Source organism: Agelaius tricolor, unplaced genomic scaffold, assembly GCF_023055355.1.
Source record: "Agelaius tricolor isolate 1412-34295 unplaced genomic scaffold, bAgeTri1.0.p SCAF_29, whole genome shotgun sequence".
In the NCBI taxonomy this organism is placed as follows: domain Eukaryota; kingdom Metazoa; phylum Chordata; class Aves; order Passeriformes; family Icteridae; genus Agelaius; species Agelaius tricolor.
Window position 1 is genome coordinate 7,879,009 of NW_027269289.1, and position 12,179 is coordinate 7,891,187.

Genomic DNA, 12,179 nt, shown 5'->3' on the forward strand with positions numbered 1-12,179 from the left:
TTTTAGGGAGAAGGACTTGGTCTCTCCAGGCGCCACCAGCAGGGCGGGTGGCAGGAAAGCTCACCAGGCCACGCTCGATGAATATAACCCTTTAATTTTGACAAAAACGAAGTACAAAACCGAGGCCAATTCTCTCTTCTCCCCGTTGCAGGGATCTCTGCGGCGGTGGCGCGGGGCTGGTGCGGGCAGGGCGGGCGGTGCTCCCGGGTCCCACCCGAGGGTTCCGGCTGGCGGCGGGGGTGCGAGGCCGGGGGCTGCGGGGGCTGCCCGGGGCTCGGCGCTGGGGGCACGGCCCCGGGCCGGGGGCTGCGGCGGGGCTCGTGCGGCCGCTGGCGATGGGGCGATGGGGCTGGCGGGCGGATGCTCCTCAATAAATACCAATGGATGGGCGGCGGCGCTGGGCCGGGGGAGCGGAGACGGCGGTCCCGGCTGGGGAGGGCTGGGGGCGGCGCGGCAGTGCCTAGCTGATGATCTGCCGGGGCCGGCCGTAGCTCATGCCCGCCTGTGACGCTCCCTTGTTGGTGCCCATCTGTAGCCCGATGATGTTCTTGCCCTCCTTCAGCTGGCTCTCGGTGAACTCCCGCTTGTGCTCCTGAGCTTTCCTGCGGGGCACAGGGGGAGGCCGTGGGGCACCCGCACCCCCGGCTGCTCGGGAGCACCCCCCGATCGCCAGGAATGTCCCAGCCACCCTCCCTCCCTCCCCAGCTGAAGGTCTGGCATCCCAGCTCCACGCGCTTCCAGGCACAGCAGAGCCGGCTCTGAGCAGCCACAGGACAAGGCAGTCCCCATGCCCAGCTCTGCACTCCCGCACTTACTTCATGAACCAGTTGGGGTCCCCGTGGTAGTTCCCGTCGTTCTTGGTGACTGCCAGGCTGCCCAGGGCCATCAGCGTCCTCTGCACCGCTGCCATGTCCTTGGCTGCCCAGGGAGAGAGGGGCATGAGGATGGGCACAGCACAGAGGGACCCCCTGGGACCCCCAGCCCCGCCTGCCCCCCTCCCGCACCTTCAAACAGGTCCACGGTCTGGAAGATGTCTGTCTTGACCACGCCGTAGTCCTCAGCCGCCTTCAGGAACTGGGCAATCTGTTCCATCTGCTTGAAGACCATGGTGGGCGGCGCGTCGGGGATCTTGACGGGCTTGGAGCCGTCGGGGTAGAGGCTGTTCACCAGCCTGCTGAGCACCTGCCACAGAGGGGAGCCTGGGCTTGCTGCACTGCCCTCAGAGCTCCCTGTGCTGCCCTCAGAGCTCCCTGTGCTGCCCATGGAGCCCCCCATGCTGCCCTCAGAGCTCCCCACGGCTGCCCAGCCCCAGCCCCACTTACAATGCCGTTCTTCAGCCAGACCTGGAAGCCCAGGCGGCCCCGCTCGGGGCGCCCCACGGCAGCCCCGCACTGCGCCACGATCCACTCCACCAGCCGGTCCTCCAGCTCGTCATCGTACTTCTTCTCGATTTTGGACTGCACGTCCCTGCTCATGCCATAGGCTGGCCCTTTGTTTGCCATGGCTGCGGTGCTGGGAGACCTGGTGGCACGACAGGGACAGTCAAGCTGTGGAGATGCTGTCTCCTCTCCAGGGACCCCGCAGACACCATGGTGTCATCTGCCTGCTGCAGTGGGGACAAGCCCTTCCAACTCTTCCCTTGCCCTTCAGCTCCATCCAGGTGTGTTTGGAGGAAAATTCACCACCATCAAAATCTGCCCAGACAGACGGTTGGTGTCCTGGCAGAGATGCCTCATCCCCAGCTCAGACTGTGCACAGGAGCATCCTCATCCCTGTCCCTTGCCAGCCCTTGGTTGGCATGGATGTCCCTGCTGTGACCCATGCCAGGATCCAGAGGGCAGGGTGACCACATCAAGGCTGGCTGGCTGTGGCACAGTAGGGTGGCCATGGCACAGCAGAGTGGCCATGGGATGGCCTTGGCACGGCAGGGTGGCCGTGGCACAGCAGGGTGGCCGTGGGATGGCCTTGGCACAGCAGGGTGGCCGTGGCACAGCAGGGTGGCCGTGGGATGGCCTTGGCACGGCAGGTCCAGGAGCTGGGGAGGAGCACGGGTGAGGCGGGAGCAGCGGGAGCCGTGCCCGTGCCCTTGTAAGGACATGCTGCGGGCAGTGATGGCAGGTAGCCGGCTGCAGGCAGGCCCCAAGGGTGCCAGGGAGGATGCCAGGGAAGATGCCAGCAGGGAGAGGCTCTGGGAGTGGCAGCCAAGCCTTTGGTGGAGCTGGCATCGCTCCCTCCTGCCCAGCTCCTTGCTTGGCTGGGAGCCTCCGGGTGCCTCCAGGAGCAGTGTGGATGTCCCAGATCCACACCGGCCTCCAGTGGGCTCCTCCTGACCACGGGGCACCCCGGCTCCGGCGGGCTGGGCTGAGAGCTGGCACAGCTCAGTGCAGGAGAGGACACGACCCTGCTTGCTGCCAGCAATGCAGGGGTGCCCCCCGAGCCCCGTGATTAATGTGGTGATACCCCACGAGCCCTACGGGCAGCGCGTGCCCAGACCCCATCATGGGCACATCCCGTGATGCTACAGATGCCCCAGCAATCCCACTCCGTGCCCTGGCCCCACCTGGCTCGGAGGGGTCACCCACGGCTCCCTCGGCCACACGGCGCTGCCTGTCCCCGGGCCCGCCAGCCCCGTCCCCATCTCCGAGCACAGGGCAGAAACGGGCACTGGGGGCTGGAGCTGCCCCTCCATCGCTGCCCTGAGCCCCGCACGGCCCCACCGCGGGGACCCGCAGCTGCCAGCCCTGACGGGAACGCGGTCCTGAGGGGAGCAGCAGGACAGAACCTCGGCAGTGACCCCAGCCCGAGCGGGGGAGCCCGACCCTCCTCCGGGGAGCCTCATCCCCATCCCGGAGAGCCGCATCCCCATCCCGGGGAGCCGCATCCCCATCCCGGGGAGCCGCATCCCCATCCCGGGGAGCCGCATCCCCATCCCGGAGAGCCGCATCCCCATCCCGGGGAGCCGCATCCCCATCCCGGAGGAGCGGAATCCGCGGCACCCAGGGAGCCGCAAATCGCAGTCCCGGGAGCGGTGCCTGTCCCAGGTACAGGGTCCCCATCCCGGGAGCAGCACCCCCGTGCCGGGGGCTGGCGTTCCCACCCCGGGGACCCTCCCCGCCGCCCCCCTCCCCCGCGGCAGGACTTACAAGCGGCTGCGGACGGAGCGAGGGCGATGCTCGGCGAGGGACCAGCGCACTGCCCCGCGGGGACCCCGACCTTGTGCTAAAAGGCGGGCGGCGGGACGGTGATGTCAGCGGGGCGCGGAGCCCGGCCCCCCCCAAACCCTCCCTCCCGGGGCGCCCGGCCCCGCAGCGCTCCGTGACTCCATCCCAGGCACCATATTTGGGGAAAGACTCCGAAAAACCAGCGACGAAAGCCCGCGCTGGAGCATTCCCCGCGTGCCTCCGCCCCAGCGCGGCCGGGGCCAGGGCGGAACCGGGCCGGGGGCTGATGGAGTAAATCCTTTTATAGCCAGGCGGCAGCGCCGAGGGCTCCTGCTCTGACTTCATGGCTGGTTTTCCCGTGTGCTCACCACCGGCCGCGCAGGGTCCCCCCCGCGGGGACGCTGCGGGGGCACGGGTGACACCCACGGGGTCCGCCCGGGGCTGCCGGGACCGGCGGCGAGGCCGCGGCATCCCGCGGGCACCGCGCCTGGGCAGCCCGCACGCAGATGCCGGGATTCCCTCTGCCCGCGGGCACCAGCTGGAGCGGGTCAGGGCACAGCGGGGCACGCAGCAGAGCTGGCACCGCGCTGCGAGGATGCCCCAGCTGCCCGGGCATCCCTTACCCACCTGTGGGGCTGCCAGTCCCCTTGTGGCCCACAGGCCAGGGGAGGTGGGCTGGCAACGGCGGTTTGGAGGCTGTTTTGGAATGGTCAGGTATATTGTGGATCATCAATTACAGAACAGGCTCCTCTAGGTGGGTTTGGGCACCACCAAGTCCTTAAGAGTTTTAGGCATTGGTGCTCATAGTTCTTGGGTGGATGCCTTTAGCAGGGGTAAGCATCAAGATTGAGGGCCAGGCATAGTGGGGTATCTAATCCCAGCTTGGGCCCTGGCTTTCATGGAGTCCAATTAATCATTGTTCTAAGATCTTCTTTGATGTGAAGGCCTTATTGGCATCTTGGGCTCGTGACAGCTCAGTTGCTTTTTAACCTTAGCTATTTGGATAACCCCACCCTCCCCACATGCGCTCTGCAGGGCAGCATTTCCCAGCCCCTGCAGCATCTCCCCCCTCCCAAAACCCTGTGGGGAGAAGGGACCCCTGGCAGGCAGCAGAGGCACGGGCAAAGTGCAGACACTTTAATGCGAGTCCCTTCCCAGCAGATCCCCGCGGGGAGTGCGGCACCTCGGTGGGCAGTGATGGGGACCCACTGTGGCCACCCCTCCTGGGACACTCCTGGAGGAGACACAAGTGGGGCCTCTCCGGCCACTGCCACCACCGTGCTGGCCCCACGCACCCCCCCTCCCACCCACTCGACTCAGGCACTGAAGAGAGACCCACACCCACGTGCTCGGGGGGCCACGGGGCTGCTGGCACGGCGCTCGCCCCAATCCCCCCTGTGCCCACGGGCACACGGACACGGAGCAGCAGCAGCAGCAGCACTTTTCCAGTGTCACTTGCCACAGAGGACGGATGCTCTGGTGGCCCCCCGGCCCCATTTTTGGCTGTGACGGGCCCAGGGATGGGCACGAAGTGCCTGGAGGGACCCGGCTGTCGGGGAGGAGGCAAACCAGGACCCCAGGGCTGTGTGGGGAGGGGGACAGAGTGGCTGGCAGGACCTGCAGCGCAGACATCCCTCCCCAGGGGCGGGTGCCCCTCCCGGGGCTGCAGCCGGGCGTTTGGCACGGTCCCAGGGCAGCGGGTGGCTGCAGGCTCCTAGAAGACGTAGATCTTGTCCCGCTGGACACAGTCCAGGTCATCGTCCAGCGTCAGCAGCACCTGTGGGGCGAGGGCAGTGAGGGGAGCGGGGCACTGGTGACCTGGGGACAGCGGCTGCCGTGCTGGTGGAACCAGCACCTACCAGGAAGGAGCCGAACATGGCGATGGAGGAGAGGAAATGCCAGATGTCATGGTCGTCAAAGAAGTCGAGCAGGATGCAGTCACGGTTGTGCTCCCGGGATTCAGCTGGTGTTTTCTGCCGGGCACAGGGCCAGCGTCACTGCTCCTGCCCATGGCCACCCTGCCCACCCCGCCACCCGTGCCACCCTCCTGCTCACCTGCCAGGTGCTGAGCCCCTGGAAGAAGAAGAAGAGGGCGAAGCCCCAGACCACGGAGGTGCTGATGATGCAGAGCAGGGGGATGAGCTTGATGCGCTCGCCACTGCGGAGCTGCGGGAGAGGCCGGGGTCACCGTGTGGGCAGGAGCTGGCAGCAGTGCCCACCCCTGCCCTGCCCTGCCCATGGGGCCCAGGGCTCAACTCCCACCTTCATGATAATGTAGAAGGCAAAGTAGAGGAGGAGGTTGCAGATGCCGATGGCCAGCAGGTAGGAAGCAAAATCATTGGGGCGGACAATGAGGCCGTAGGCAGCGCTGGGGAGGCAGGGACAGGCAATGGGGTCAGCCTGGGGGTCCCCCTGCCATGCCCACTGTCCCCAAAGCATGTCTGCAGCCCCCAGGAGATCAGGCAGCACGTAGGGACTCCGGGGTGCCACAGCTGCAGGGGGACCTGTCATGCTGGGCTCACAGCTGCCATGAGCTGCCAGTCCCCAGCCCAGCTCCATGGAGGGATGGCAGTGCCACAGGAGAGAGGTGGGGGCAGCAGGGATGGGGAGAAGCAGGGTGGGATCTGCCACGGGCCCAGCTCTGCACTCACAGTGACCAGTTGATGATGTTCCCCATGACCAGGAGCACCATTCGGTCCTGCAGAAGAGGAGGGGGCTGTGAGGGGCTGGGGGAAGCTGCTCTGGGGGGGCTGCCAGGGACGGTCTCTGCAGAGCCAGGGGCCCCGTGCCAGCACTCACCACGTACATGGGCCCGCTGCACTGCCGCACGCAGTCCGTGTACAGCACGTGCAGGATCCTGCGCAGGATGCCCGAGTCTGTGGGGACAGGGGAGGTGACACAGGGGGGCCACCACACTGTCCCCTCCCACCTCGCTCCCGGTGCCCCTCCTCACCCAGCTTCCAGCGCCCCATGTAGTACAGCTGGGTGCTCAGCAGCAGCGTGGCCACGATGTGGATGACGGAGAAGACGATCCAGAAGGCCGTGTTCCCCTTCCCAAAGACCTGCAGGGCGAGCAGGGGGGCGGGCAGTGAGCCCTGGGGGCAGCCAGCCCCCCTCCCTCAGTGCCCACCACACTCACCACGCCCACCACGGAGAAGAAGATGACGAGGGCCAGGCAGGCGTAGGCGCTGTAGGCGCTGGCGTTGATGTCCGGGTGACGCTTCTGGTAGAGCTTCAGCATGCAGAGCCCCGCAATCATGTACATGAAGGAGGTGTCTAGGGGGGCACAGTGGTGAGAGGGGTGTGGGTGGCCCTGCTGTGGGTAGAGGGGACCAGGGGGGGCACTCACCGAACTGGAAGTTGGTGTAGTTGGGGCAGACATGGTAGCAGGCGCTGAGCAGCCCCTCCATCATGAGCGCGGTGCCCATGGCGTAGAAGAGCCCGAAGTGCTTGGGGATGCCGCACTCCTGCGGGGCAGAGGAGAGGCAGGGAGGGGAAGTGGAGGGTCCCGGGAGGCTGAGCCCCCCCAGGCAGCTGGAGCCCCCCAGGCAGCCCCGTCCCTCACCAGAGCGTGGGTGTCGTTGCGCAGCAGCGCGCGGTTGTAGTTGATCTCGCGCTGCAGGATGATCAGCAGGAAGAGCAGACCCAGCAGCACGTAGCCCAGGTTGCTGAGGATGTTGTTGAAGGCGCTGCGAGGAGCCGGTCCCAGCGTGGGTGCTGTGAACCCCCTCCCTCCCTGGGGTCCTGCTGCAGCCCAGCCCTGGGCACAGGGGACCCCCAGCACCCTCCACCAGCCCCCAGCCCACCTGAGGTTCCCCAGCGGGTGGGCGCACAGGAAGTTGTAGTAGCAGATGTCCTGGTTGCCAGTGACATTCACCACCTGTGGGCACGAGCAGGGTGAGGGACACAGGGGGCTCCCAGGGATGTCCCCACCATGCTGGGGAGCTCGGTTTGGGACTGCAGCCCCCAGAGCTCCCAGAGAGGAGCCCCTCCCCGCTGCCCTGGCCACACTCACCGTCTGGTAGGTGATGACGAGCTGGATGACGGGCAGGGCGTAGAAGACAGCGATGGTGGCGATGTTCCTGGGAGAGGGTGGGGCTGTCAGGGGGGCCCTGCTGTGCACCCCAGGCTGGGACACTGCTGGGTGCCCCCCTCCCCACTGCCTCCCACTCACCAGAAATAAATCTGGTACTTCTTCCGCAGCACCCGCTTGTCCTTGCGCGCCAGGTCGGCCACGCACAGGTATTGCTGGAAGGAGAGGGGGGTCAGGGGCCTGCCTGGCCAGCAGGGGCACGCTGGGGCTGGGGGGGACACGCACCTTGGTGCGGATGACGTTCTTGTCATAGTCGATGTCGGCCAGCGTGTCGTAGTCATCCTCCTCCACGGAGCTGAGCGAGTCCAGGCGCGGCCGACTGGCGACATTCTCCAGTGACCGCTCCCCTGCGGCCAGGCCGGGGCCATCAGCAGGGCCCCAGGGCCATCAGCAGAGCCCCAGGGCCATCAGCAGGGCCCCAGGGCCATCAGCAGGGCCCCGGGTCCATCAGCAGGGCCCCAGGGCCATCAGCAGATCCCAGGGCCATCAGCAGGGCCCCAGGGCCATCAGCAGGGCCCCAGGGCCAGCCCGCCTTGGTGCCCACCCCTCAGAACCCCAATCAGACCCAATTAACCACTGGGCTGCCTCCCTGCCAACTCACACTGGGGACAGGTTTCAGCTCCCTACAGCCCTGCCCTGGGGACAGCTGGTGGCTGTGCCCACATGGGCAAGCATTGCCCCATATCTGTTCCCCGGGGCTCTGCCACGCTGGGGAACACCGAGGGCCAGGGGCTCTGCAGCCCCACAGGTGCTGTCCTTGCTCTGAGGGAGGGGAGCGGGGGTTCTGTGCCCTGGGCACAGCCTGGGGCTGGGCAGATTTCGCCTTCATTGGCCCGACCCTGCCCAGTACCAGCATCTACCCATGGGAATGCTCAGTGGCCTCGTCGGGGCGGAGGGCGTGCGCCGCTTGAACTGCTCCTGCCCTTCAAAGGAAAGCCAGAGTTACTGAAGCAGAGCTCCCTGAGGTGTGTCACACATGGAAACCCCGCTGGGGGCTGCACCGAGGGGCCAGCAGCCTCAGGACCCTTCCCAGAGATGGAGGGGACAGAGCCAGGATGCCAGCGGGCACGAGGCTCCGCAGGGCTGCGGCCACACAACTCACCCACGTAACTGTAGGAGACTTCTGCTGAGCCCAGGCTGTCTGTGATGCCCTCGGTGCTGCTGGAGGAGCCGTTCCCTGCAAGGACAAGGACAAAGGACAGGCAGAGGCTGGGCACAGCCCATGGGCAGGGCTGAGGGACAGGGGACAGTGTGTGGCACTCACCGAAGGAGCCATAACCGTAGCTGTCGTAGGGGCCGTGGTTCAGGAAGGAGTCGGGGATGGTGCGGGAGTGACCTGTGGGACAGGAGGGTCCCTGTCACCCTCTGTGGCACCCCTCACCCAGGGCTGCAAGGCCATTGGGCACACAGCAGCTCCCACCACCCCTGCCCTGGCAGGGAGTGAGCTCAGAGCTGGGACAGAGCTGGCACCTACCCAGGAGTGATGCTGGGAGTCCCCGGAAAGCCACGAGAAGAAAGAGATAGACCTGGTGAGATGCACAGCCCCAGCACAGCCCTGCCAGCCCCACAGCAGGGACCTCCCTGTCCCCCTGACACTGGGATTTACCCCCAGGGACTCAGGGGGATACTCCTGCAGAGGCAGAGGCTTTGCCACAGGCTCAAGAGGGCAGAACAATGAGGAATTCCCCAGGCAGAGCCCTCCATGCTGCTGGCTGCTGCCTCCAGTCCTCACCTGTGTCCAGGCTGGGCGAATCCATGGCTGCCAGGAGCCCCTTCCTCTTGTGCTGCCTGCCGAGGGAAGTGGCTCTCAGCCCGTCTGTGACACTGCTGGGGTGAGGGGACACGGCCCCAGGGTCCCCAGCAGGGCTGTGCCCACGGGCTCAGCACCCACAAGGGCAGTGACACCCAGCACTCACCGGCAGCTCTCCCAGCAGGCGATGAGCAGCGTGAGGATGTAGAAGGAGAGGAAGATGCCGAGGCAGAAGAGCACACTGCGCACGTAGGCCTCGGCTGTGCAGAGCCAGGACAGGCCCTCAGCAGGGGTGGCACCTCAGGGGCGCTGCCATGGGTCCCCACAGAGCACCCCCAGCCCCCCCAGCCCCTCCCAGACTCACAGGTGATAGCGGGTGACACCATCACCTCCAGTCTCTTCTGCCGGTTGTGCTGATCCACAGGCTCATCTGGAAGAAGGCAGGGACAGGGCTCAGCTCTCTGCCCTGTCCCCAGCTTGTCCCCACACACAGCCCACGGTGGCAGCCCCACTGCAAACCTGGAGAGGCGTTCTTGGACAGGGGGTAGTAGGGCAGAGCCCCCCCGCACGCCTCGTCCTCCGTCTTCACCACTACCACCACGTAGAAGCTATGGCTGGGGAAATCCTTCTTCTGCAGCAAGAGATGGGGTCAGCAGAGCCCAGCAGGGGATCTCCCACGCCAGAGGTTATCCCAGGGACGTCTTTTGTGGGCTCTGGCAGCACCAGGCAGGGCCCAGGCACAGCTCAGCCCTGTGGCATAGCCCTGTGCCCACCTGCACCGTGATGGCCGCCTTCTTCGTCATGGTCTGGTACATCCCGATGAAGGCCACGTTGTTGTCCAGGTCGTAGACAGGGCACTGCGGGGGCAGAGGGGCCGTCAGCCCCCCTGGGCACCCCAGGTCAGCCAGAGAGGAGACCCACTGCCCAGACCTACCAAGATGTCCTGGATGGAGATGACGGAGCAGGGGAAGGCCATGGCTGAGGTCACCTTCACGATCACCGAGTCCACTTCCTCGGGGAACTCGTACTTGAAGTACTGTGGGGAGAAAGGGCCCATTGCTGCCATGGTGGCCACGCTCCCCTCCTGGGTGCAGACCCCCTGTGCCACGCCGTGCTGGCTGCCTCACCTGCGGCTGGGCGGCCGTGGCATTGAAGCTGAACCTTTCATTGGTCCTGCAGAGAGCACGGGAGAGGTGATGGGTGGAGAGGAGAGCCCACAGTCCCTGCAGCCCCTACAGGCAGCAGGCAGGGAAGGGGACCAGGGCGCAGGGCTCCCCTCACCGCAGCACAAAGTTCTCCACGCGGGTGACCCGCAGCTGGTAGGAGGTGTTGAGGGAGAGCGTGGAGACATCCACGTAGAAGTGCTGGGTCTCCACCTCAGCCTTGGTCTGTGGCTGGCAGAGCGTGCGGCTCACCTCCTGGTACGCGTATTTCCGCTGGTACCTGGGCAGGGAGAGCCCAGGTGTGTGCCCAGCCTGCCCTCCCAGGGACCCCTGCGTGGGGCATCCCAGCCTGGGGAGCTCCTGCGTGGGGCATCCCAGCCTGGGGAACTCCTGCGTGGGGCATCCCAGCCTGGGGAAGTCCTGCGGGGAAAGGAGGAGTCCCTGCCCGCCCCCTGGTACTCACAGGCCCCGGAGGATGAGCGGCACCTGGAAGGAGACCACCGCCTCCTTCTGCCTCACCACGAAGAGGACGGGCTGGTCCTTCTGGTCCGAGAGGACATGGACCGACACCCGCACGCCCTCGGTCTGCAGGGACAGGGGCAGCTGAGGCGTTGGCCGGGCAGGTCGGGCCGCGGCGGCTCGAAGCGAGGGCTGGACTTTGCTCGGCCGCCGTGGCAGAGGCTGCCGTGCCCGGCGCACCCCGCAGCCGCCCCGGGCACGGTCAGCCCGCGGGGGACGCGACCACCCCGGCTCACCCTGTTCCTGCGGACGCTGTGGTTGAAGGCGTAGATGTTGAGCAGGTTGGCGTGCACCCAGTCGCTGTAGGTGGTGTTGAACTGCGCTTCCTTCTCGTGCACTTCGCGGTCCCCGTGGGGCAGGGGCTGGGGCCGGACGGGCGGCGGGGGCAGCAGCGCCCCGGCCAGCAGCGCCCAGGCCAGCACGGCCGCCCCGGCGCCCGACATCCCGCCAGCATCCCCGGCCAAGGTCCGCGGGGCGGGACGGCACGGACGGCACGGAAGGGACGGGTCGGGACGGGACGGGACGGACGGACGGACGGACGGACGGGGCGCTCAGCCGGGGCGCGCCCGGGCGCGCTGCGCCATGGCCGGGCCGGAGCGGTGCCGGGCGCGGTGCGGGGCTGTGCCGGGGCGCGGAGCCGCTCCGGGCCGATCCCGGTGCCGGTCCCCTGTCCCCTTCCCGTTCCGCACCGCGGTAAACACGGACCGGCGGTGACGTCAGCCCCGGCGCACGCCGAGCGCCCGGCCGGGGAAGTGACGCGGCGGGCGGGGCGGGGGGACCGGCCCGAACCGGGGGAACGGCCCGAGCTGGGGGAACGACCCGAGCCTTGGGGACCGGCTCGGACCGGGGGAACGGCCCGAGCTGGGGGAACGACCCGAGCCTTGGGGACCGGCCCGGACCGGGGGAACCGGCCCGAGCCCGGGGGGACCGACCCGAGCCGGGGGAACCGGCCCGAGCCCGGGGGGACCGGCCCGAGCCCGGGGGAACCGGCCCGGACCGGGGGGACCGGCCCGAACCGGGGGGACCGACCCGAGCCGGGGGAACCGGCCCGAGCTCGAGGGACCGGCCCGAGCCCGGGGGACCGGCCCGAGCACGGGGAACCGGCCCGAGCACGGGGAGCGACCCGAGCCCAGGGGGAACGGCCCGAGCTGGGGGCACCAGCCCGGCCGGGCACCCCCGTCCTGGAGCACTGAGCTCCGTACGCGACCCCGTGGGGGAAGCCTTGCTCCATAGGGAACTACACAAGGGATGCCCTGACCTACGGGGCAGGCCCTGTCCCATAAAATAGCCCATAAGGGAGCCCTGCTCCATATGGGATCACATAGGGACAGCCCTGCTGTATAGGGGAGCCCCATGGCCATATAGGACCCCGGCTCCAAAGGGGAGTCCCTGCTCCATATGGGATCCTGTACAGGAAGCCCAGTTCCCTGTGGAACCCCACAGAAAAAGCCCTGGTCTGTAGGGCAGATCCTACCCCATACAGAACGCTGTAG

The 12,179-nt window shown here is 67.4% G+C and overlaps 2 protein-coding genes across 6 annotated transcripts; both read right to left on the reverse strand.

The window, feature by feature from the left end:
• Positions 1-74: 74 nt before the first annotated feature.
• On the reverse strand, positions 75-4,188 carry TAGLN (transgelin). 2 transcript variants are annotated; one of them, XM_071449735.1, is made up of 5 exons: positions 3,789-4,188; positions 1,323-1,521; positions 1,005-1,182; positions 816-918; positions 75-602 (listed from the first exon to the last, which is right to left on the reverse strand). In XM_071449735.1, exons 2-5 carry the CDS (start codon positions 1,500-1,502, stop codon positions 461-463), a joined length of 603 nt encoding a protein of 200 aa, XP_071305836.1. In that variant the 5' UTR covers positions 1,503-1,521; positions 3,789-4,188; the 3' UTR covers positions 75-460. The 2 variants fall into 2 exon arrangements, with proteins under 2 accessions (XP_071305836.1, XP_071305835.1); XM_071449734.1 differs by lacking the exon at positions 3,789-4,188 and adding an exon at positions 3,144-3,772.
• A 95-nt stretch (positions 4,189-4,283) lies between these two features.
• On the reverse strand, positions 4,284-11,418 carry SIDT2 (SID1 transmembrane family member 2). 4 transcript variants are annotated; one of them, XM_071449717.1, is made up of 28 exons: positions 10,923-11,418; positions 10,631-10,752; positions 10,286-10,447; positions 10,132-10,177; positions 9,939-10,040; positions 9,778-9,861; positions 9,524-9,635; positions 9,369-9,434; positions 9,171-9,264; positions 8,987-9,042; positions 8,729-8,740; positions 8,519-8,590; positions 8,357-8,431; positions 8,115-8,177; positions 7,480-7,601; positions 7,336-7,409; positions 7,177-7,243; positions 6,968-7,041; positions 6,727-6,850; positions 6,511-6,628; positions 6,301-6,437; positions 6,115-6,223; positions 5,961-6,037; positions 5,813-5,859; positions 5,424-5,529; positions 5,217-5,327; positions 5,021-5,134; positions 4,284-4,938 (listed from the first exon to the last, which is right to left on the reverse strand). In XM_071449717.1, exons 1-28 carry the CDS (start codon positions 11,127-11,129, stop codon positions 4,876-4,878), a joined length of 2,616 nt encoding a protein of 871 aa, XP_071305818.1. In that variant the 5' UTR covers positions 11,130-11,418; the 3' UTR covers positions 4,284-4,875. The 4 variants fall into 4 exon arrangements, with proteins under 4 accessions (XP_071305818.1, XP_071305815.1, XP_071305816.1 ...); XM_071449714.1 differs by lacking the exon at positions 8,115-8,177; XM_071449715.1 differs by lacking the exons at positions 8,115-8,177; positions 8,729-8,740.
• Between the last annotated feature and the right edge of the window lie 761 nt (positions 11,419-12,179).

Excerpts from the sequence above, each read along its gene's own strand:
- TAGLN (XM_071449735.1), bottom strand. The coding sequence starts at position 1,502 with ATGGCAAACAAAGGGCCAGCCTATGGCATGAGCAGGGACGTGCAGTCC. Across the intron at positions 1,183-1,322 it reads TCTGGCTGAAGAACGGCATT|GTGCTCAGCAGGCTGGTGAA; the intron begins GTAAGTGGGGCT and ends CCTCTGTGGCAG. Across the intron at positions 603-815 it reads GACCCCAACTGGTTCATGAA|GAAAGCTCAGGAGCACAAGC; the intron begins GTAAGTGCGGGA and ends TGTGCCCCGCAG.
- SIDT2 (XM_071449717.1), bottom strand. The coding sequence starts at position 11,129 with ATGTCGGGCGCCGGGGCGGCCGTGCTGGCCTGGGCGCTGCTGGCCGGG. Across the intron at positions 6,438-6,510 it reads CTACACCAACTTCCAGTTCG|ACACCTCCTTCATGTACATG; the intron begins GTGAGTGCCCCC and ends GTGCCCCCCTAG. Across the intron at positions 6,224-6,300 it reads TCTTCTCCGTGGTGGGCGTG|GTCTTTGGGAAGGGGAACAC; the intron begins GTGAGTGTGGTG and ends CTCGCCCTGCAG.